The following is a 26,136-nucleotide window of genomic DNA, read 5'->3' as shown; positions in this document are numbered from 1 at the left end:
AAATCTGACTTACACAAAACAGAAATCACAGCAGTCTTCAAGGATGCTGGGGCACCCTTCACAAATTTGTTCCTCACCATTGTGGTAAAAGGTGTGTCATCGGAGCACTCCATGTGTGGGTCTGTGGGTCTAACCTGATAAATCCACTCAAGCATGCCAATTTCCCTAAGCCCTTGGGTACCTTCTTCTACAGTATACCAAGGCAGGTCTGGTACTCCAACTTGGTTTAGTGTAGGTCACCATGTAATCCATGCTTCAGCAACCCAACCAAATAAATTATTAGATCTTTTCCTAACGTCTCGAGCTGAAACACTGAATGACGAATCTGTGCATAGTGGGCCAATATCAATAGATGTAGACCGATCCATCTTTACATTCCTTGCATCATTATCCCACACCCTTAATAGCCATTTCCACACATATTCCCAGGTTTGTTTGTACATATTAGAAAAGTCAAGCAGTTCTTTTGGAATGCAGCCTATCTCATCCTGGAGCCCTGGTGGCGCAGTGGTTAAGAGCCTGGCTGCTAAACAAAAGACTGGCAGTTTGAATACACCAGCCGCTCCTTACAAACCCTTATGGGGCAGTTCTACTCTGTCCTATAGGGTCATTGTCTTAGTCATCAAGTGCTGCCATAATTTTACCACAAGTGGATGGCTTTAACAAAGAGAAATTTATTATCTCAGTGTCTAGTAGGTTACAAGTCCAAATTCTGGGTGTCAGCTACACGAGAAGGCTTTCTCTCTTTGTCGCCCCTGTAGGAAAAGTCCTTGTCATCAATCCTCCCCTGGTCGAGGAGCTTCCCAGGTGTAGGCATCCCAGGTCCAAAGGACACGCTCTGCTCCTGGTGCTGCTTTCTTGGTGGTATGAGGTCCCCACTCTCTGCTAGCTTCCCTTTCCTTTTATCTTTTGAGAGATAAAAGGCGGTGCAGGCCACGCCCCAGGGAAACTCCCTTTACGTTGGATCAGGGATGTGACCTGGTAAGGGTGTTACAATCACACCCTAATCCTCTTTAACACAAAATTACAATTACAAAATGGAAGACAAACACAGAATACTGGGAATCATGGCCTAACCAAGTTAATACACACATTTTTGGGGGGTTATAATTCAATCTATGACAGTCGCTATGAGTCAGAATCGACTCTACGGCAATTTTTTTTTTCAGTTTTATACCTCCTCCTGTGTCACATTTTGTACTTCACCACTAAATTCATACCTATCCATAATTACCCTGAATGTAAATGGACTAAATGCACCAATAAAGAGACAGAGAGTGGCAAAATGGATTATAAAACAAGATCCATCTATATGCTGCCTACAAAACACACACCTTAGACTTGGAGACACAAATGAACTAAATTTCAAAGGATGGAAAAAAAATATATCAAGCAAACAACAATCAAAAAGGAGCAGGAGCGGCAAAATTAATTTCTGACAAAATAGACTTTGAAGTTAAATCCATCAGAAAGGATAAGGAAGGACACTATATAATAATTAAAGGGACAATACAACAAGAAGATATAACCATATTAAATATTTATACACCCAATGACAGGGCTGCAAGATACATAAAACAAACTCTATCAGCATTGAAAAGTGAGATAGACAGCTCCACAATAATAGCAGGAAACTTCAACACACCACTTTCGGTGAAGGACAAGACATCCAGAAAGGAACTCAATAAAGACAGGGAAGATCTAAATGCCACAATCAACCAACTTGACCTCGTAGACATATACAGAACACTCCACCCAACAGCAACGAACTATACTTTCTTTTCCAGTGCACATGGAACATTCTCTACAATAGGCCACACATTAGCTCATAAAGCAAGCCTTAGCAGAATCCAAAACATTGAAATATTACAAAGCATCTTCTCTGACCATAAGGCCATAAAAGTGGAAATCAATAACACAAAAAGCAGGGAAAAGAAATCAAACACTTGGAAACTGAACAATACCCTGCTCAAAAAAGACTGGATTATAGACGACATTAAGGATGGAAAAAGAAATTCAGGGAATCCAATGAGAATGAAAACACTTCCTATCAGAAACTTTGGGACACAGCAAAAGCAGTGCTCAAAAGCCAATTTATATCAATAAATGCACACAACCAAAAAGAAGAAAGAGCCAAAATCAAAGAACTGTCCCTACTACTTGAACAAATAGAAAGAGAGCAACAGAAGACACCCACAGGCACCGGAAGAAAACAAAAAATAAAAATTAGAGCTGAACTAAATCAAACAGAAAAACAACAGAAAGAATTAACAAGACCGAAAGCTGTTTTTTTGAAAAATTCAACAAAATTGATAAATCACTGGCCACATTGAAAAAAGAAAAACAGGAGAGGAAGCAAATAACCCAAATATGAAATGAGATGGACGATATTACAACAGAACAAACTGAAATTAAAAGAATCGTAACAGATTACTATGAAAAACTCTATTCAAATTTGAAAACCCAGAAGAAATGGAAGAATTCCTAGAAACACACCACCTACCTAAACTAACACAAACAGAGGTAGAACAACTAAATAGACCCAGAACAAAAGAGATTGAAAAGGTAATCAAAAAACTCCCAACAAAAAAAAGCCCTGGTCAGGACGGCTTCACTGCAGAGTTCTACCAAACTTTCAGAGAAGAGTTAACACTACTACTACCAAAGGTATTTCATAGCATAGAAAAGGATGGAATACTACCAAACTCATTCTATGAAGCCACCATATCCCTGATACCAAAACCAGGTAAAGACACCACAAGGAAAGAAAATTATAGACCTACATGAATGTAGATGCAAAAATCCTCAACAAAATTCCAGCTAATAGGATTCCACAACATATCAAAAAAATAATTCACCACGACCAAGTGGGATGCATACCAGGTATGCAGGGATGGTTCAACATTAGAAAAACAATTAATGTAATCCACCACATAAATAAAACAAAAGACAAGATTCACATGATTTTATGAATTGATGCAGAAAACGCATTTAACAAAGTTCAACACTCATTCATGATAAAAACTCTCAGCAAAATAGGAATAGAAGGAAAATTTCTCAACATAATAAAGGGCTTTGGGTTTTTTTTTAGGGTGTATATACAAAGCCAACAGCCAACATCACCCTAAATGGAGAGAGACCGAAAACATTCCCATTGAGATCGGGAACCAGACAAGGATGCCCTTTATCACCACTCTTATTTAACATTATGCTGGAAGTCCTAGCCAGAGGAATCAGGCTAGATAAAGAAAGAAAGGGCATCCAGATTGGCAAGGAAGAAGTCAAAGTATCTCTATTTGCTGATGACATGATCTTATACATAGAAAACCCTAAGGAATCCTCTAGAAAACTCCTGAAACTAATAGGAGAGTTCAGCAGAGTATCAGGATACAAGATAAACATACAAAAATCAGTTCGATTCCTCTACACCAACAAAAAGAACATCGAAGAAAAAATCACCAAATCAATGCCATTTACAGTAGCCACCAAGAAGATAAAATACTTAGGAATAAATCTTACCAGAGATGTAAAAGACTTACACAAAGAAAACGACAGTACACTTCTCCAAGAAACCAAAAGAGACTTACATAAGTGGAAGATCATACCTTGCTCATGGATAGGAAGACTTAACATTATAAAAATGTCTATTATACCAAAAGCAATCTATACATTTAATGCAATTCCGATCCAAATCCCAATAACATTCTTTAAGGAGATGGAGAAACAAATCACCAATTTCATATGGAAGGGAAAGAGGCCCCGGATAAGATAAGGCTTTTACTGAAAAAGAAGAACAAAGTGGGAGGCCTTACTTTACCTGATTTTAGAACCTATTATACCGCCACAGTAGTCAAAACAGCCTGGTACTAGTAAAACAACAGATACATGGACCAATGGAACAGAATTGAGAATCCAGACATAAATCCATCCACATATGAGCAGTTGATATTTGACAAAGGTCCCAAACAGTTAAATGGGGAAAAGACATTCTTTTTAATAAATGGTGCTGGCATAACTGGATATCCATCTGCAAGAAAATGAAACAAGACCCATACCTCACTCCATGCACAAAAACTAACTCAAATTGGATCAAAGACCTAAATATAAAAGCTAAAACAAAAAAGATTATGGAAGAAAAAATAGGGACAATGTTAGGAGCCCTAATACATGGCATAAACAGTATAGAAAACATTATAAAGAACATAGAAGAAAAACTAGATAACTGGGAGCTCCTAGAAATCAAACTCTTATGCTCATCCAAAGACTTCACCAAAAGACTAAAAAGACTACATACAAACTGGGAAAAAGTTTTAAGCTATGACATTTCTGATCAGCGCCTGATCTCTAAAATCTACATGATACTGCAAAAAGACAAATAACCCAATTAAAAAATGGGCAGAAGATATGAACAGACACTTCACTAAGAAGACATTCAGGTAGCTAACATATATATGAGGAAATGTTCACGATCATTAGCCATTAGAGAAATGCAGATCAAAACTACAATGAGATTTCATCTCACTCCAACAAGGCTGGCATTAATCCAAAAAACACAAAATAATAAATGTTGGAGAGGCTGTGGAGAGACTGGAACACTTCTACACTGCTGGTGGGAATGTAAAACGGTACAACCACTTTGGAAATCGATTTGGCGCTTCCTCAAAAAGTTAGAAATAGAACTACCATACGATCTGGCAATCCCACTCCTTGGAATATATCTAGAGAAATAAGAGCCTTTATATGAACAGATATATGCACACCCATGTTTACTGCAGCACTGTTTACAATAGCAAAAAGATGGAAGCAACCAAGGTGCCCATCAACGGATGAATGGATAAATAAATTATGGTATCTTCACACGATGGAATACTACACATTTTTAAAGAACAGTGAGGAATCTGTGAAACATTTCATAACATGGAGGAACCTGGAAGGCATTATGCTGAGTGAAATAAGTCAGTTGCAAAAGGACAAATATTGTATAAGACCACTATTATAAGAACTGGAGAAACAGTTTAAACTGAGAAGAAAACATTCTTTTGTGGTTATGAGAGGGTGGAGGGAGGCAGGGTGGGAGAGGGGTATTCACCAATTAGATAGTAGATAAGAACTACTTTAGGTGAAGGGAATGACAGCACACATTACAGGGGAGGTCAGCACAACTGACTAAACCAAAAGCAAAGAAGTTTCCTGAATAAACGGAATGCTTCGAAGGCCAGTGTAGCAGGGGCAATGGTCTGGGGACCATGGTTTCAGGAGACATCTAAGTCAACTGGCATAATAAAATCTATTAACAAAACATTCTGCATCCCACTTTGAAGAGTGACCTCTGGGGTCTTAAATGCTATCAAGCAGTCATATAAGATGCATCATTTGGTCTCCACCCACCTGGATCAAAGGAGAATGAAGAACACCAAGGACACGAGGTGATTACGAGCCCAAGACACAGAAAGGGCCACATGAACCAGAGACTACATCAGCCTGAGACCAGAAGAACTAGGTGGTGCCCGGCTACAACCGATGACTGCCCTGACAGGGAACACAACAGAGAATCCCTGAGGGAGCAGGAGAGCAGTGGGACGCAGACACCAAATTCTCATAAAACCAGACTTAATCGTCTGACTGAGACTGGAAGGACCCTGGTGGTCATGGTCCCCAGACCTTCTGTTGGCCCAGGACAGGAACCATTCCCGAAGCCAACTCTTCAGACATGGATTGGACTCACAATGGGTTGGAGAGGGATGCTGGTGAGGAGAGAGCTTCTTGGATCAGGTGGACACTTGACACTATGTTGGCATCTCCTGCCTGGAGGGGAGATGAGAGGGTGGAGGGGGTTAGAAGCTGGCAAAAAGGACACGAAAAGAGAGAGTGGAGGGAGAGAGCAGGCTGTCTCATTAAGGGGCGAGTAATTGGGAGTGTGTAGCAAGGTGTATATGGGTTTTTGTGTGAGAGACTGACTTGATTTGTAAACTTTCACTTAAAGCACAATAAAATTTATTTTAAAAAAAAAGGAGCAGAATTTGAACTCTGGCATTCTGACTCAAAAGTGTCTGGTCTTTCCACCGCTGAGGAAGCCACAGCACTCTGTGATCAGGAACACAGGCTTTGGAGGCAGAATGCCTGGATTTGACTCTAGTTCCTGCCACTTACCAGCTGTGTAACCTTGGGCAAGTCACTTCACCTCCCTGAGCCTCATTCACTTTCCCTATTAGTAAAATGGTGATGACAATAAGATTATCTAATTTTCACAGGGCTGCTGTGAGGATTAAAGATAGTATAAGTGAAGGCTTAGCTTGTATTAAGTGATCCAAAAATGATAGCTAGTGGTGCTCATAACAATAGAATATCATACTACCCAAGGTCTAGATTTGGAGCCCTGGCGGTACAGTGGTTAAGAGCTCTGCTGCTAATCAAAACAGTTGGCAGTTCAAATTCACCAGCCACTCCTTAGAAACTCTATCGGGCAGTTCTACTTTGTCCTACAGGGTCGCTACGAGTTGGAATCGACTCAATGGCAATGGGTTTTGGTAAAGTCTAGATTCACATTCAGAAACTAATGCACCCAGTTTTTACGTCATCTCTAAGGCCTCTTCTAGGGAGCCCTGGTGGCACAGTGGTTAAAGTGCTTGGCTGCTAACTCAAAGGTTGGAGGTTCAAACCCACAAGCCACTCTCTGGGACAAAGAAGTGACAGTCCGCTTCCATAAAGATTGCTGCTGTTGTTGTTGTTAGATGCTGTCGAGTTAGTTCCAACTCATAGCGACCCTACATACAACAGAACTAAACACTGCCCAGTCCTGAGCCATCCTCACAATCGTTGTTATGCTTGAGCCCATTGTTGCAGCCACTGTGTCAATCCATCTCGTTGACAGTCTTCCTCTCTTTCGCTGACCCTCTACTTTACCAAGCACAATGTCCTTCTCCAGGCACTGGTCCCTCCTGATAACATGCTCAAAGTACATGAGATAAAGTCTTGCCATCTGTAAAGATTACAGCCTTGGAAGCCCTATGTCGCAGTTTTACTCTGTCCTTTATAGGGTCGCTATGAGTCGGAATCAACTTGACCGCAATGGGTTTGTTTTTGTTTTTTTTAAAGCCTCTTCTAGTCCTTTAAAAACAACCACCACCACCTGTACTTAGCTATTGGCTTTATTCAATCTTAATTTTAAGCACCTCATGTGAACACTGACCATTTCCCAGGAGCTGACTGAAGGCACAAAGGTTTCCCTTATATTTGGCCTATATGTGTCTGAAACTTCTTTTTTTCCCCCATGGTTTATATGTTTTATTTATTTGGTGACTTATTCACTCAATTACTCGACAAACATTTAGTGAGGGCCTACTATGAGCCACATTCTGTAAGAGGTACTGGGAACAAAGGTGTAAAGCAGGCAGACACAGTTTCTGCCCTGATGGCACTTAACAGATGAATTTCAGAAACAGGCCAAGAAATCTCTCAAATGAATATGTAATTACAAATTGTGGTAAGTACTGTACAGGAAAAACACAAAGCACATCATGTCCAGAACATGAAAATGAAAACTTCCTAAGAAGCACAACCATTCTTGATTCTAAGAAGAAAGGAACTTTTTCCAAACATGATATAGTGGTTTTTTTTTTCCAGCTGTGCAACTCTACCCTTAATGAATGCGATTTTGTCTGAAACTATTCTTATTATAGCCTTTGATGTTCTGTCCCCATTAGTCCTTCATTATTTAAAAGTATTCTATAAACATTTATTATGGAACCAAATATTTAGGTAATTCAATCCTTTTTTCTAGGTAATTCAACCCTTCTCCTGTGCTTCATTTCTCCCTTTCTAAACACATTCCAGTTGGCTATCTTCAGCAGATTCTGGTGATTATTTCTTCTACAGATTCTCTATGAGAAACACAAAAGTATGGAGAGCTCTCTGAAAAACACTACAAGAACCCAAAAAGTTTGCTTAAAGATAAAAGAAGAAAGGAATACATATCACACTGAATATATCCCTGACATTTCACTCTCTCAAATATTAGTCAAACAATCAACCTATAAGGCATACATTTACTAAAAGCTTTCAAAACAAGAAGAGTTTGGGGAATCTCCTACAGTTAATAAATTAATAGCATTTTCCCAATGAAAGTCATGATAGATTATTTCCCCCTTAAAATAAAAGGAAAAATAACAGGAGAAAAAAAGATTGGTGTGAGCTCCTAAAAGGATCTAGGAAAGGAATATAATTTCAGCGGGTAGGGAAGACAAGCCCTTCTTTTCAATCCATGATACATTTTAATCCTGCATCACTCAGAAGGCCAGGCCAACCAAAATAAGAATTTATTAAAAGATTATATACCCACCTGCAGCTCACACCAAGCAACCTCAACCCATGTTTCCGTGTCCAGTCCTTTATATACTGTTTTAAATGCTCCTCTTCCCAGCTCTATGTCAAATTTCAGGAATCTGCCACTAGGAGACGTAGCTACAGCCTTCATTTCTGCTTCTTCTTCCATTTCTTTTTCATTTTTCTCCTTGAAACAATCTTTTGAGGATTCTGAAATTGTCTTTGAACACTGTTCGTATTTAACTTCTTGCCCACCTCTTAGTACATTTGTAGGAAGTTTATCTACTCTGGGAATATCTGCTGCAGTCTTTATTCTCTCATCTTTGGGGGAAGATTCACCAACTTTGTCATCTTCCGTCATCTCAATACTCTTTCGGAAAAATCTCTTCCTTTCTATAGTTTCCCCAGAAGCAGAGAAAGTACTGCTTTTTTCCTTTAGTCTAGCTTCCACTGTCAAAGTTGCAGCAACCTGAGGAACTACATTTTCCAATGAAACTGCATCAGGTTTCTCAGAATCTTCTGTGCTAGCTGGCTCCCCTGAATCAGTAGCCATTGTAATTAATATCGGCACTAGATTTTTTTCCTTTTCTACTCTTCAGTCCAGTTACATTTCAGGCATCAGAATTATCAGAATGAACTTCCTTTTATGTGTTCATATATTTCCATAGCAACCTGAGGGGAAAAAAGGGATATTTTAAAATCACCCCACAAAGGAAATCATTAAGAAGAAAACAAGTCACCTGATTTTTTTTAATCCCTTTTTTCTTAATAAGAAGTTTATTCTTTTTTTTTGTCCAATCTTAGCAACCAGCAGACTCCAGGGAATGTTTCTTAATCTTGTTTACCACTATAACCCCCAGTGCCTAGCTGATTATAAATCTCGAACCTTCAACTGCATGAATGTTGGTTAAGAACCTAGTTCAAAACAAGTACCAAAATCCTGACTTTTGTCTAAAATTCTAGAATTAATATATTGTAGTTCTGAATAAAATATTTATGATCTTACCTTCAGATTTTAACGGAAAGAAACTACTGTCAATATTTATACACTACACTAAAAGAATGACATGAAAGACTTAAAAAATATGCATCCAGCAAGAATTTCCTTGAACCAGCAAGAATCTATACAAAGACATTCATTCTAGCACTTACAATTTGGAACACCTGTAACCAAAAACCAAACAGAAGCCTAAAAGGGGTTTAAATATCTCACCATGATACATCATTATGAATAACTGTAACTTTAGTTTTTAGTGAGATGGATAGAAGTTACCATTATATGATTAAATGAAAAAAGGAATATACACAAGCTTGCATATTTATAAATAATTTATAAATAAATGTCTGTGTACAAGTGTATATATGCACATTTTGTATGAATATATGTAAGGCTAGAAGGGTGTACAGTAAAATGATAATGGGGTTATTAACTTGCAATAGTGGGATTATGGACTTTATCTTTCTACTTCTCTGTATTTTCTAAAACTTTCCACAATATACATGTGCTATATCTGTATATAAGGAAAAACTTTTTTCAAGTGGATGTTCAAACCAACAACAAGAAAATTCTTTTCTCACCACAAAGTTAAACCTGTATACCTGTTATTATGTTAAGTGCCTTAAGACCCAACCAAACCAAACTCATTGCAGTCAAGTCAATTACAACTCATAACAACCCTACAGGACAGAGTAGAACTGCAATTCCACTACTAAATACATACCCAAAAGAACTGAAAATAGGGACTCAAACAGATACTTGTACGCCAGCATTATTTACAACAGCCAAAAGGTGGAAAATGCCCAAAAGTGCAACAACAAATGAATGAGCAAAATACAGTGTATATACACACAACAGAATGTTATCCAGCCATAAAAAGAATAAACTTCTAATACACGCTACAACATACATGACCCTTAAAAACATTATACTAAATGAAGTAAGTGAGACACAAAAGGACAGATATTACATGATTCCATTTCTATGAAATATCTACAATAGGCAAATGCCTAGAGACAGAAATAGGGAGTTACTATTTAAGGGTTAAAAAAAAAAAGTTTCTGTTTAGGGTAACGAAAAAATTTTTAAAAAGCGGTAAAGACTGCACAATGTTATGAATGTAACACCACTGAATTCTACACTTAAAAATGGTTCAGGAGGCGGGGCCAAGATGGCGGACTACGTGGATGCTACCGCGGATCCCTATTGCAACAAAGACTCGGAAAAACAAGTGAATCGATCACATAAATAACAATCTACGAACTCTGAACAACAAACACAGATTTAGAGATGGAGAACGAACAAATACGGGGAGACAGCGATTGTTTTCAGAGCCAGGAGCCAGCGTACCAGTCAGCGGATTTTCCGGAAAAACTAGTTTCCCAGTGATGGTTCGGAGACAGCAGTCCATATCAAACCACATAAAGAAGCAGACCATGACAGCTTCTACAACCCCCCAAACAAAAGAATCAAAATCTTTCCCAAATGAAGATACAATCCTGGAATTATCAGATACAGAATATAAAAAACTAATTTACAGAATGCTTCAAGACATCACAAACGAAATAAGGCAAACTGCAGAAAAAGCCAAGGAACACACTGATAAAACTGTTGAAGAACTCAAAAAGATTATTCAAGAACATACTGGAAAAATTAATAAGTTGCAAGAATCCATAGACAGACAGCATGTAGAAATCCAAAAGATTAACAATAAAATTACAGAATTAGACAACGCAATAGGAAGTCAGAGGAGCAGACTCGAGCAATTAGAATGCAGACTGGGACATCTGGAGGACCAGGGAATCAACACCAACATAGCTGAAAAAAAATCAGATAAAAGAATTTAAAAAAATGAGGAAACCTTAAGAATCATGTGGGACTCTATCAAGAAGGATAACTTGTGTGTGATTGGAGTCCCAGAACAGGGAGGGGGGACAGAAAACACAGAAAAAATAGTTGAAGAACTCCTGACACAAAACTTCCCTGACATCATGAAAGTCGAAAGCATACCTATCCAAGATGCTCATCGAACCCCATTTAAGATTGATCCAAAAAGAAAAACACCAAGACATATTATCCTCAAACTCACCAAAACCGAACATAAACAGAAAATTTTAAAAGCACCCAGGGAGAAAAGAAAGGTTTCCTTCAAGGGAGAATCAATAAGTTCAGACTACTCAGCAGAAACCATGCAGGCAAGAAGGGAATGGGACGACATATACAGAGCACTGAAGGAGAAAAACTGCCAGCCAAGGATCATATATCCAGCAAAACTCTCTCTGAAATATGAAGGCGAAATTAAGATATTTACAGAGAAACACAAGTTCAGAGAATTTGCAAAAACCAAACCAAGGCTACAAGAAATGCTAAAGGATATTGTTTGCTCAGATGACCAATAATATCAGGTACCAGCACAATACAAGGTCACAAAACAGAACGTCCTGATATCAACTCAAATAGGGAAAGCACAAAAACAAATTAAGATTAATTCTAAAAAATAAATAAAATAACACACATAACAGGGAATCATGGAAGTCAATAGGTAAAAGAGCACAATAATCAAAAAGAGGGACTAAATACAGGAGGCATTGAACTGCCAGATGGAGAGTGATACAAGGCGATATAGAACGATACAAGTTAGGTTTTTACTTAGAAAAAAAATTTTTTTTTCTAGGTAAATAATAAGGTAACCACAAAAAGGAATATCAACTCCATAACTCAAGATAAAAGCCAAGAAAAGCGTAACGACTCAACTAACATAAAAGTCACACATTATGAAAATGAGGATCTCACAATTTACTAAGAAAAACGTCTCAGCACAAAAAAGTATGTGGAAAAATGAAATGGCCAACAACACAGATGAAAAGGCATCAAAATGACAGCACTAAAAACTTATTTATCTATAATTACGCTGAATGTACCAATAAAGAGGCAGAGAGTCACGGACTGGATAAAGAAACACGATCCATCTATATGCTGCCTACAAGAGACACACCTTAGACTTAGAGACACAAACAAACTAAAACTCAAAGGATGGAAAAAAATATATTGAGCACACAATAAGCAAAAAAGAAGTGGAGTAGCAATGTTAATTTCTGACAAAATAGACTTTAAACTTAAATCCACCACAAAGGATAAAGAAGGACACTATATAATGATAAAAGGGACAATTGATCAGGAAGACATAACCATATTAAATATTTATGCACCCAATGACAGGGCTGCAAGATACATAAATCAAATTTTAACAGAATTGAAAAGTGAGATAGACACCTCCACAATTATAATAGGAGACTTCAACACACCACTTTTGGAGAAGGACACGACATCCAGTAAGAAGATCAATAGAGACATGGAAGACCTACTTACAACAATCAACCAACTTGACCTCATTGATTTATACAGAACTCTCCACCCAACTGCTGCAAAATATACATTTTTTTCTAGTACACATGGAACATTCTCTAGAATAGACCACATATTAGGTCATAAAACAAAACTTTGCAGAATCCAAAACATCGAAATATTACAAAGCATCTTCTCAGACCACAAGGCAATGAAACTAGAAATCAATAACAGAAAAACTAGGGAAAAGAAATCAAATACTTGGAAAATGAACAATACCCTCCTGAAAAAAGACTGGGTTATAGAAGACATCAAGGAGGGAATAAGGAAATTCATAGAATGCAACGAGAATGAAAATACTTCCTATCAAAACCTCTGGGACATAGCAAAAGCAGTGCTCAGAGGCCAATTTATATCGATAAATGCACACATACAAAAAGAAGAAAGAGCCAAAATCAGAGAACTGTCCCGACAACTTGAACAAATAGAAACTGAGCAACAAAAGAATCCATCAGGCACCAGAAGAAAACAAATAATAAAAATCAGAGCTGAACTAAATGAATTAGAGAACAGAAAAACAATTGAAAGAATTAACAAAGCCAAAAGCTGGTTCTTTGAAAAAATTAACAAAATTCATAAACCATTGGCTAGACTGACTAAAGAAATACAGGAAAGGAAACAAACTACCCGAATAAGAAACGAGAAGGACCACATCACAACAGACCCAACTGAAATTAAAAGAATCATTTCAGATTACTACGAAAAATTGTACTCTTAACAAATTTGAAAACCTAGAAGAAATGGATGAATTCTTGGAAAAACACTACCTACCTAAACTAACACATTCAGAAGTAGAACAACTAAATAGACCCATAACAAAAAAAGACATTGAAACAGTAATCAAAAAACTTCCAACAAAAAAAAAAGCCCTGGCCCGGACGGCTTCACTGCAGAGTTCTACCAAACCTTCAGAGAAGACTTAACATCACTACTATTGAAGGTATTTCAAAGCATAGAAAAAGACGGAATACTACCCAACTCATTCTATGAAGCTACCATCTCCCTGATACCAAAACCAGGTAAAGACATTACAAAAAAAGAAAATTATAGACCTATATCCCTCATGAACATAGATGCAAAAATCCTCAACAAAATTCTAGCCAAAAGAATCCAACAACACATCAAAAAAATAATTCACCCTGATCCAGTGGGATTTATACCAGGTATGCAAGGCTGGTTTAATATCAGAAAAACCATTAATGTAATCCATCACATAAATAAAACAAAAGATAAAAACCACATGATCTTATCAATTGATGCAGAAAAGGCATTTGACAAAGTCCAACACCCATTTATGATAAAAACTCTTACCAAAATAGGAATTGAAGGAAAATTCCTCAACATAATAAAGGGCATCTATGCAAAGCCAACAGCCAATATCACTCTAAACGGAGAGAACCTGAAAGCATTTCCCTTGACAACGGGAACCACACAAGGATGCCCTTTATCACCGCTCTTATTCAACATCGTACTTGAAGTCCTAGCCAGGGCAATTAGGCTAGACAAAGAAATAAAGGGTATCCGGACTGGCAAGGAGGAAGTAAAGCTATCACTATTTGCAGATGACATGATCGTATACACAGAAAACCCTAAGGAATCCTCCAGAAAACTACTGAAACTAATAGAAGAGTTTGGCAGAGTCTCAGGTTATAACATAAACATACAAAAATCACTTGGATTCCTCTACATCAACAAAAAGAACACCGAAGAGGAAATCACCAAATCAATACCATTCACAGTAGCCCCCAAGAAGATAAAATACTTAGGAATAAATCTTACCAAGGATGTAAAAGACCTATACAAAGGAAACTACAAAGCTCTACTACAAGAAATTCAAAAGGACATACTTAAGTGGAAAAACATACCCTGCTCATGGATAGGAAGACTTAACATAGTCAAAATGTCTATTCTACCAAAAGCCATCTATACATATAATGCACTTCCGATCCAAATTCCAATGTCATATTTTAAGGGGATAGAGAAACAAATCACCAATTTCATATGGAAGGGAAAGAACCCCCGGATAAGCAAAGCATTACTGAAAAAGAAGAAGAAAGTGGGAGGCCTCACTCTACCTGATTTCAGAACCTATTAGACAGCCACAGTAGTCAAAACAGCCTGGTACTGGTACAACAACAGGCACATAGACCAATGGAACAGAATTGAGAATCCAGATATAAATCCATCCATGTATGAGCAGCTGATATTTGACAAAGGACCAGTGTCAGTTAATTGGGGAAAAGAGAGTCTTTTTAACAAATGGTGCTGGCATAACTGGATATCCATTTGCAAAAAAATGAAACAGGACCCATACCTCACACCATGCACAAAAACTAACTCCAAGTGGATCAAAGACCTAAACATAAAGACTAAAACGATAAAGATCATGGAAGAAAAAATAGGGACAACCCTAGGAGCCCTAATACAGGGCATAAACAGAATCCAAAACATTACCAAAAATGATGAAGAGAAACCCGATAACTGGGAGCTCCTAAAAATCAAACACCTATGCTCATCTAAAGACTTCACCAGAAGAGTAAAAAGACCACCTACAGACTGGGAAAGAATTTTCAGCTATGACATCTCCGACCAGCGCCTGATCTCTAAAATCTACATGATTCTGTCAAAACTCAACCACAAAAAGACAAACAACCCAATCAAGAAGTGGGCAAAGGATATGAACACACATTTCACTAAAGAAGATATTCAGGCAGCCAACAGATACATGAGAAAATGCTCCCGATCATTAGCCATTAGAGAAATGCAAATTAAAACTACAATGAGATTCCATCTCACACCAACTAGGCTGGCATTAATCCAAAAAACACAAAATAATAAATGTTGGAGAGGCTGCGGAGAGATTGGAACTCTCATACACTGCTCTTGGGAATGTAAAATGGTACAACCACTTTGGAAATCCATCTGGCGTTATCTTAAACAGTTAGAAATAGAACTACCATACAACCCAGAAATCCCACTCCTAGGAATATACCCTAGAGATACAAGAGCCTTCACACAAACAGATATATGCACACCCATGTTTATTGCAGCTCTGTTTACAATAGCAAAAAGCTGGAAGCAACCAAGGTGTCCATCAACGGATGAATGGGTAAATAAATTGTGGTATATTCACACAATGGAATACTACGCATCGATAAAGAACAGTGACGAATCTCTAAAACACTTCATAATATGGAGGAATCTGGAAGGCATTATGCTGAACGAAATGAGTCAGAGGCAAAAGGACAAATATTGTATAAGACCACTATTATAAGATCTTGAGAAATAGTAAAAACTGAGATGAACACGTACTTTTGTGGTTACAAAGGGGGGAGGGAGGGAGGGAGGGAGGGAGAGGGTTTTTTATTGATCAATCAGTAGATAAGAACTGCTTTGCGTGAAGGGAAAGACAACACTCAATACATGGAAGGTCAGCCCAATTGGACTGGACTAAAAGCAAAGAGGTTTCTGGGATAAAATGAATGCTTCAAAGGTCAGCGGAGCAGGGGCGGGGGTCTGGGGAACATGGTTTGAGGGGACTTCTAAGTCAATTGACAAAATAATTCTATTACGAAAACATTCTGCATCCCACTTTGAAATGTGGAGTCTGGGGTCTTAAATGCTAACAAGCGGCCATCTAAGATGCATCAATTGGCCTCAACCCACCTGGAGCAAAGGAAAATGAAGAACACCAAGGTCACACGACAACTAAGAACCCAAGAGACAGAAAGGGCCACATGAACCAGAGACCTACATCATCCTGAGACCAGAAGAACTAATTGGTGCCCGGCCACAATCGATGACTGCCCTGTCAGGGAGCACAACAGAGAACTCCTGAGGGAGCAGGAGATCAGTGGGATGCAGACCACAAATTCTCATAAAAAGACCATACTTAATGGTCTGACTGAGACTACAGGAATCCCGGCGGCCATGCTCCCCAGACCTTCTGTCGGCACAGGACAGGAACCATCCCCAAAGACAACTCATCAGACATGAAAGGGACTGGTCAGCGGGGGGGAGAGAGATGCTGATGAAGAGTGAGCTAATTAAATCAGGTGGACACTTGAGAGTGTGTTGGCAGCTCTTGAGTGGAGGGGGGATGGGAAGATAGAGAGAGAGGGAAGCTGGCAAAATTGTCACGAAACGAGAGACTGAAAGGGCTGACTCAATAGGGGGAGAGCAAGTGGGAGAAGGGAGTAAGATGTATGTAAACTTACATGTGACAGACTGATTCGACTTGTAAATGTTCACTTGAAGCTTAATAAAAGTTAATTTAAAAAAATGGTTCATATGTCAAGTATTATATGTTATATATATTTTACCAGAATAGATTTTTTTAAAAAAAGAATGATGCCAAACCAAAATTACACAGAAGTATTACATTTGAAAACCTGGAGAAAAAAACGGAACTAAAACAACAAAAAAAGGAAGAAATACTTCAAATTGTTCTAAACATTCAATGCAATTCCTATCAAAATCCCAGCTGGATTTTTTTGCAGAAATTGACAAGCTGATCCTAATATTCACATGGAAATTCCAAGGATCCAGAATGGGCAAAACAATTTTGAAAAAGAAAAGTTGGAGGACTCATACTTTACAATTTCAAACCTACTACAAAGCTACGGTAACGAAGACAGTATAGTACTGACATAAAGATAGACACAGAGGTAAGTGGAATACAAACTGAGTCCAGGAATGAACCCACATAGTTAAGGTCAACTGATTTTTGACAAGGGTGCCAAAACAATTTAATGGGGAAATCAACAAATTGTGCTGGGACAACTGGATCCACAAGTAAAAAAATGAAGTTGGACCACATGCCTCACATTACATATATAAATTAACTCAAAATGGATCATAGACCTAAATTTAAGAGCTCAAACTAAAATTCTTAGGAGAAAAGATAAGTGTAAATCGTTGTGACCTGGATAAGGCAGACTGCTTATATATAACAATGAAAGCATAAGCAACAAAATAAAAAATATATAAATTGGACTTTCTCAAATTAAAAACATTTGTGTTTCACAGGACACCATAAAGTAAAAACTCAATCCACAGACTAGAGAAAATATGTGCAAGTCATACATCTGATAAGAAATACATAAAGAACTCTTACAATTCAACAATGAAAAGACAAATAATCCAATTTAAAAACAGGAAAAGGATCTGAATGGACATTTCTCTAAAGGAGATATACAAATGGCCAATAACCACATGAAAAGATATTCCACATCATTACTAATTGTTGTTCTAGTTGCCATTGAGTCAATTCTGACTCATGGTGGCCCGCTGTGACCCTATGTGTACATAGCAGAAATGCTCCATAGTTTTCAACATTGTGACCTTTCAGAAGCAGATCTCTAGGCCTGTCTTCCAAGGTACTTCTAGGTGGGTTCAAATCACCAACCTCTCAGCTAGTAGTCTAGTGTTTCAAAACTAAAATGAGATATCACATCACACCCACAAGAATGGCAATAAAAAAGACAGACAATAACAACCATCTGCAAGGATGTGGAGAAAGTGGAATCCTCACACCTTGCTGGAGGGAATGTAAAATGGTGCAGCCACTTTGGAAGACAGTCTGGAAGTTCCTCAGTAACTTAAGAGTTAATATATGAACCAGCAATTCCACACCACTGTACATATTCAAGATATTGTGTTGTTGTTCTTAGGTGCCGTCCAGCCGGTTTCGACTCATAGTGACCCTGTGCACAACAGAACGAAACACTGCCCAGTCCTGCGCCATCCTCACAGTTGTTGCTATGCTTCAGCCCATTGTTGCAGCCACCGTGTCAATCTGTCTTACTGAGGGTTTTCCTCTTTTTCACTGACCCTCTACTTTACCAAGCATGATGTCCTTCTGGAGGGACTGATCCCTCCTGACAACATATCCAAAGTATGTGAGAAGCAGTCTCGCCATTCTTGCTTCCAGGGAGCATTCTGGTTGTAATTCTTCCCAGAAGATTTGTTCCTTCTTTTAGGAGTCCACGGTATATTCAATATTCTTCTCCAACACCACAATTCAAAGGAGTAAATTCTTCTTCAGTCTTCCTTATTCATTGTCCAGCTTTCGCGGGCATACGAGGCGACTGAAAACACCATAGTTTGGGTCAGGCACATCTTAAGTCTTCAAGATTACATCTTTGCTTTTTAATACTTTAAAAGAGGTCCTTTGCAGCAGATTCGCCCAGTGCAATGCGTTGTTTGATTTCTCGACTGCAGCTTCCATAGGTGTTGATTGTGGATTCAAGCAAAATGAAATCCTTGACAACTTCAATCTTTTCTCTGTTTATCATGATGTGGCTTATTGATCCAGTTGTGAGAATTTTTGTTTTCTTTATACTGAAGGCTGTGGTCTTTGATCTTCATCAGTAAGTGCTTCACGTTCTCTTCGCTTTAAGCACGCAATGTTGTCATCTACATAACGCAGGTTGTTAGGGAGTCTTCCTCCAATCTTGATACCCCGTTCATCTTCATATAGTCCAGCTTCTGAAATTATTTGCTTAGCGTACACATTGAAAAGGTATGGTGAAAGAATACAACCCTGACACACACCTTTCCTGACTTCAAACCACACAGTATCCCCTTGTTCTGTTTCAACAACTGGCTCTTGACCCAAGTACAGATTCCTCATGAGCACAACTAAGTGTTCCGGAATTCCCATTCTCCACAATGTTATCCATAATTTGTTATGATCCACACAGTCAAATGCCTTTGCACAGTCAATAAAACAAAGGTAAACATCTTTTTGGTGTTCTCTGCTTTCAGCCAGGATCCATCCAACATCAGCAATGATATCCCTCATTCCACGCCCTCTTCTAAATCTGGCTTGAATTCCAGGCCCTTCCCTGTAGATATACTGCTGTAGCCATTTTTGAATGATCTTCAGCAAAATTCTGCTTGCATGTGATATTAATGATATTGTTGGATAATTTCCGCATTTGGTTGGATCACCTCTCTTGGGAATAGGCATAAATATAGATCTTTTCCAACCAGTTGGCCAGGTAGCTGCCTTCCAAATTTCTTGGCATAGACAAGTGAGCACTTCCAGCACTGCATCCATCTGTTGAAACATCTCAACTGGTAATCTGTCAATTCTGGAACCCTTGTTTCTCACCATTGCCTTCAGTGCAACTTGGACTTCTTCCTTCACTACCATCAGTTCCTAATCATATACCACCTCCTGAAATCGCTGAATGTTGACCAATTTTTTTTTGGTATAGTGACTCTGTATTCCTTCCATTTTCTTTTGATGTGGCCTGCATCATTTGATATTTTCCCGTAGAATCCTTCGGTATTCCAACTTGAGGCCTGAATTTTTTCTTCAGTTCTTTCAGCTTGAGAAATGCTGAGCGTGTTCTTCCCGTTTGGTTCTCTATCTCCAGCTCTTTGCACATGTCATCATACTTTTCTTCTCAAACCGCCCTTTGATATCTTCTGTTCAGCTCTTTTACTTCGTCATTTTTTTGCTTTTGCTTTAACTACTCAATGTTCAAGAGCACGTTTCAGAGTCTCTTTTGACATTCATTTAGGTCTTACCTTTCTCTCCTGTCTTTTTAATGACCTCTTGCTTTCTTCATGATGTCATTCCACAACTCATCTGGTCTTCAGTCATCAGTGTTCAATGCATCAAATCTGTTCTTGTGATGGTCTCTAAATTCAGGTGAGATATACTCAAGGTCATACTTTACCTCTCATGGACTTGTTCTAATTTTCTCAGTTTCAATTGAACTCGCATATGAGTAACTTATGACCTGATCCGCAATTGCTCCCTGGCCTTGTTCTGACTGATGATATTGAGCTTTTCCATTGTCTCTTTCCACAGATGTAGTCGACTTCATTCCTGTGTATTCCATCTGGCAAGGTCCATGTGTATAGTCACCATTGATGTTGGTGAAAAAAGTGATTTGCAATGAAGAAGCCGTTGGTCTTGCAAAATTCTATCATGCAATCTCTGGCATCGTTTCTATCGCCAAGGACATATGTTCCAACTACCGATCCTTCTTCGTTTCCATATTTTGCATCCAATCACCAGTAATCATCAGTGCATCCTGATTGTGTGCTCCAACAATTTCAGACTGCAGAAGTTGGTAAAAATCTTCAATTTCTTCATCTTTGGCCTTAGGGGTTGGTGCATACATTTGAATAACAGTCACATTAACTGGTCTTACTTGTAGGTGTATGGATATTACCCTATCACTGACAGCACTGTGCGCCAAGACACATCTTGAAATGTTCTTTTTAATGATGAATGCAACACCATTCCTCTTCAAGTTGTCATTACCAGCATAGCAGACCATATGACTGTCCGATTCAAAATGGCCACTACCAGTCTATTTTAGCTCACTACTGCCTAGGATACAGATCTTTATGCGTTCCATTTCATTTGTAACAATTTCCAATTTCCCTAGATTCATACGTCATACATTCCACATTCTGATTATTAACGGATGTTTGTAGCTATTTCTTCTCATTTTGAGTTGTGCCACATCTGCAAATGAAGGTCCCAAAAGCTTGACTCCATCTATATCATTAAGGTTTACTCTACTTTGAGGAGGCAGTTCTTCCCCAGTCATGTTTTGAGTGCCTTCCAACCTGAGAGGCTCAACTTCTGGCACTATACCAAACGATGTTCCACTGCTATTCATAAGGTTTTCAGTGGCTAATTCTTTTCAGGAGGAGACCACCGGGTTCTTCTTCCCAGTCTTGTCTTAGTCTGGAAGCTCAGCTGAAACCTGTCTGCCATGTGTGACCCTGTTGGTATATGAATACTGGTGGCATAGCTTCCAGTATACAGGAACACACAAGCCCCCACAGTATGACAAACTGACAGATGCATGAGGAACTCAAGATATATGAAGTAAAAAGACAATGTTCAAACAAAAAATATTATGACTGCTCACAAGAGCATTATCCATAGTAGCCAAAAGGGGAAACAACATAAATTTCCAACAAATGATGACTAGATATTCTGAAACGGAAATTAAGAAAACAACTCCACTTACAATAGCATCTAAAACAATAAAATATCTAGGAATAAATTTACAAGGGATGTGCAAGATTTTTACAAGGAAAATTACAAAACACTACTGAAAGAGACTAAAAAAGACCTAAACAGACAGAAAGACATTGCATGCTCATGGACTGGAAAGCTTAATATAAACAAGATGTCAATACTATGCAAAGTTATCTACATATACGATGCAATCTCAACTAAATATCCAACAGCACTCTTTACAGAAATGGAAAACCTAATCATCAATTTTATACGGAAATACAAGAGACCCTGAATAGCTAAAGTCATTTTGAAGAAGAATAAAGGAGGATGCCTCACAGTTCCTGATTTGCAAACACATAACACAGCTACAGTAACCAAAACAGGCTGGTACTGGTTTAATAATAGACACATAGACCAACAAAACAAAACTAAAAATCCCGAAAGCAATCCAAACATCTATGATCAACTGATTTTTAAAAAGGGGTGCCAAACCCATTCAATAGGGAAGGTACAGTATCTTCAACAAATGATGTGGGCAAAACTGGATTTCCACATGGAGAAAAATGAAACAAGATCCATACCTCACACCATACACAAAAACTAATTCAAAATGGGTTAAAACTCTAAACATTAAATCTAAAGCCATAAGGTTTTTGAAAGAAAATATAAGAGCAAAGCTTCAGGACCTAATGTTTTTGTGTTAGATTATCAAACGCAACAATAAATGCACAAGCGAGAGAAAATAAAATAGATAACTGGAACCTCACAAAAGTTAAAAACTGATGTTCATCAAAAGAATTACCAAGAGAGTAAAGACACAACCTATAGACTGGGAAAAAATCTTCAGGAATGATAAAACTGATAAGGGTCTAATATTTAAAATATATGGAAAACTTCCCAACTTAATAACAAGAAGACAAATAACCCAATCAAGAACCCAACAAAAGTACCTGAACAGATACTTCACCAAAGAAGATATTCAAGGAGGTGGGGCGAAGATGGCGGAATAGCCAGGCAATTATGGCGAGCCCTCTTACCACAAAGACCCAAAAAAACAAGTGAAACGAGTATATTTATGACAAGTTAGGAACCCTGAACATCAAAGGCAAAGTTACAAAATGAACCGAGTGGCAGGGGGAGGAAGAGATGGTTCAGAAGCGGAGAGGAGTGACCAGACTTGAATCACCAGGAGGCCTCAGGCACCATTCCCGGGAGCGGCTGCAGTGGCCTGGTACTAGCATTCAGACGCAGTTTCCTGAGGGAGAAGTAGCCAGCCACACAGCCTACTCACACCTCCGGAACCAGAGAAGAATGGCGTTTTTGGCAAAAGGTAAGTACTTGCGTATATTTTACCATGCCCCTCACTTCCAAGCCGGCTTCAGTGGCTGTTGATTTCCCTGGGCCTGAGAGAGGCCCTGTTGAGCACCTAGAGCCATCCTTCTGGCTTTGGAAAAGGAGTAAACCTACAACTGGGGCAAAAGATAATTTGCCAGCTCCACTAACCGGGGAGCTCAAGACAGAAGCGGATCCTGTACAGGCATAAACGGTCCGTGGACTTTGAGTACCTTTTCCCCCTGCATGGACCTGTGTGGGCCTATTTCAGGAGAATAGGCCCTTGTTGGCAGACTCCAACCATTTCAGCTGTGGGGCGGAGAGGTGAGCGTTTGATGTTTGACATTGCTTTGTCTATTAAACAGGGTCCTCACCTACCCACATAAGGATTGGTGGCTCCACCAGGTCGCCCAGCCATGGGCTACAGGGGTCCAAGGAAAACTGGTACCTCCCAGTCCTTACAACCAAAAACACTGGGTGCACATGGTTCGTGTGTAAAACCCACCCACCTGTATGCCCTAAGGAAGAGGGACACGCTTTCCTCAGAGACACGTGGGGGACAATTCTCAGCCACCTGCCTTTTTCAGAGCGTGACCCCCTGCTGCAACCAGACACCGGAACCTACACCAATCACCCCTGCCCCTCTAAGGCTGTAGGACAGAGCCTGTACCACACACTTGATGATCAGCTACCTGGACGCCGGAGCTGAAATGATACAAGAAAAGTGAATGGACTCCTAGACTGATACACCTGATAACAGCTCTAGCCATCTGGGGACAGGACGTCAGAGCTCCAAAGGCGAAAATAATCAAGCTAGCTCACTCAAGCAACCCATTTGGGCATATCGAAACAAAACAAAGCAAGAAGCTACGATACGGTAAGCAAACATAAAATAAACTAAAACAATAACTTACAGGTGGCTTGGGGACAAAAGTCAATATCAAGTCACATAAAGAAACAGACCACGATCGCCTCAACAAGCTTGCAAAACAAAGAATCCAGGGATCTTCTAGATGAAAGTGCCTTCCTGCAATTATCAGATGCAGAATACAGAAGATTAATACACAGAACCCTTCAGGACATCAGGAAGGAAATGAGAAAATACACAGAACAAGCCAAGGAACACACAGTTGAAGAAATTAAAAAGGTTATTCAGGAACATAATGAAAAATTCAGTAAGTTGGAAAAATCCATAGACAGACAATGATCAGAAATTCAGAAGATTAACAATAAAATTACAGAATTAGACAACTCAATAGAAAGTCAGAGGAGCAGAACTGAGGAAGTAGAAGGCAGAATTTGTGAACTTGAAGATAAAGCACTTGGCACCAACATATTTGAAGAAAAATCAGATAAAAGAATTTTTTAAAATGAAGAAACCTTAAGAACCATGCGGGGCTCTATCAAAAGAAATAACCTACGAGTGATTGGAGTACCAGAACAGGGAGGGTTAACAGAAAATAGAGAGAACTGTTGAAGATTTGTTGGTAGAAAATGTCCCCGATATTGTGAAAGATGAGAAGATACCTACCCGAGATGCTCATCAAACTCCACATAAGGTAGATTTTAAAAGAAAGTCACCAAGACATATTATAATCAAACTTGCCAAAACCAGAGAAGAGAGAATTTTAAGAGCAGCTAGGGATAAATGAAAAGTCACCTACGAAGGACAGTCAATAAGAATAAGCTTGGGTTCTCGAGCCAAGATGGCGGACTAGGCAGACGCTACCTCGGATCCCTCTTACAACAAAGACACGGAAAAACAAGTGAATCGATCACATACATAACAATCTACGAACCCTGAACAACAAACACAGATTTAGAGACGGAGAACGAACTAATACGGGGAAGCAGCGATTGTTTCCAGAGCCTGGAGCCAGCATACCAGTCAGGGACGGCACAAGCACAGAGACCTGCTCCACCCCCCTGAACTAACCCCGGGAGGGGGACTAGCCGGTTCCACGGGCGGCGTGGGACGCAGCCGTTAGGAGAAGTCCCCGGGAGGCAGTGACTGATCTTGGAGCAGAAAGAGCAGCATCCGAGCCGGGGAACCGTCCCGCAGGGATTTGGACTGCACGCAGGTACGCCATAAACACGGAGAGTTGCTCCACCCCCTGAACTAACCCCGGGAAGGTGACCATCCGGGTCGCGCGGGCGGCGTGGGACGCAGCCGGTAGGAGAAGTCCCCGGGAGGCAGCGACTGGTATTGGAGCGGGGAGAACAGCGTTCCAGCCGGGACACTCGGTCACGGCACAAGCACGGGGAGCTACTCCACCCATCTGAACTAACCCCGGGAGGGGGCCCACCTGGTTCACGGGGGCGGCACGGCCACGCGGCTGGAGGGACGAGAAGTCCCCGGGAGGCAGCGACTGATTTTGGAGTCGAGAGTGCACCGTCCCAGTAGGGGAGCCTTGACGCTGGGCGTGGGGCTGGAAGCGGAGGATCTGACCGTGACTCCAGCGGGCCAGACCCCCCGGGGGCAATCTCCACACAGACAGCACACATAGGCGACGCGCCCGCGGGAATCTCAGATATAAGAGTCATTCCAAGCAAGACAAGCAACTCTGGCTATATTCTGAGGTGCTACTCTCCTATCTCTCTGTTCCCTCCCCCACCCTCCCCAGGCGGCTTCATTAACATCTGAATAGCCTGAGCCAGAGGGAGAACTCTGATAGGGATCTGACTGCAGTTTTTTTTTAGCGGATTTTCTGGAAAAACTAGTTTCCCAGTGATGGCTCGGAGACAACAATCCATATCAAACCACTTAAAGAAGCAGACCGTGACAGCTTCTCCAACTCCCCAAACAAAAGAATCAAAATCTTTCCCAAATGAAGATACAATTTTGGAATTATCAGATACAGAATATAAAAAACTAATTTACAGAATGCTTAATGATATCACAAATGAAATTAGGATATCTGCAGAAAAAGCCAAGGAACACACTGATAAAACTGTTGAAGAACTCAAAAAGATTATTCAAGAACATACTGGAAAAATTAATAAGTTGCAAGAATCCATAGAGAGACAACATGTAGAAATCCAAAAGATTAACAATAAAATAACAGAATTAGACAACACACTA

The 26,136-nt window shown here is 39.5% G+C and overlaps 1 protein-coding gene across 6 annotated transcripts in view; it reads right to left on the bottom strand.

Moving 5' to 3' along the window:
• Positions 1-26,136, bottom strand: part of WNK3 (WNK lysine deficient protein kinase 3) — a 428,084-nt gene that overhangs the window by 291,169 nt on the left and 110,779 nt on the right. For all 6 annotated transcript variants that reach the window (XM_049872575.1, XM_049872573.1, XM_049872574.1 and 3 more), the window contains exon 2: positions 8,339-8,994. In XM_049872575.1, the coding sequence (XP_049728532.1) occupies positions 8,339-8,875 (537 nt within the window). In that variant the 5' untranslated portion in view covers positions 8,876-8,994. The remainder of the gene's footprint in view (positions 1-8,338; positions 8,995-26,136) is intronic.

This window comes from Elephas maximus, chromosome X, assembly GCF_024166365.1.
Source record: "Elephas maximus indicus isolate mEleMax1 chromosome X, mEleMax1 primary haplotype, whole genome shotgun sequence".
Classification (NCBI taxonomy): domain Eukaryota; kingdom Metazoa; phylum Chordata; class Mammalia; order Proboscidea; family Elephantidae; genus Elephas; species Elephas maximus.
This window is presented reverse-complemented; position numbering and strand designations above follow the sequence as displayed.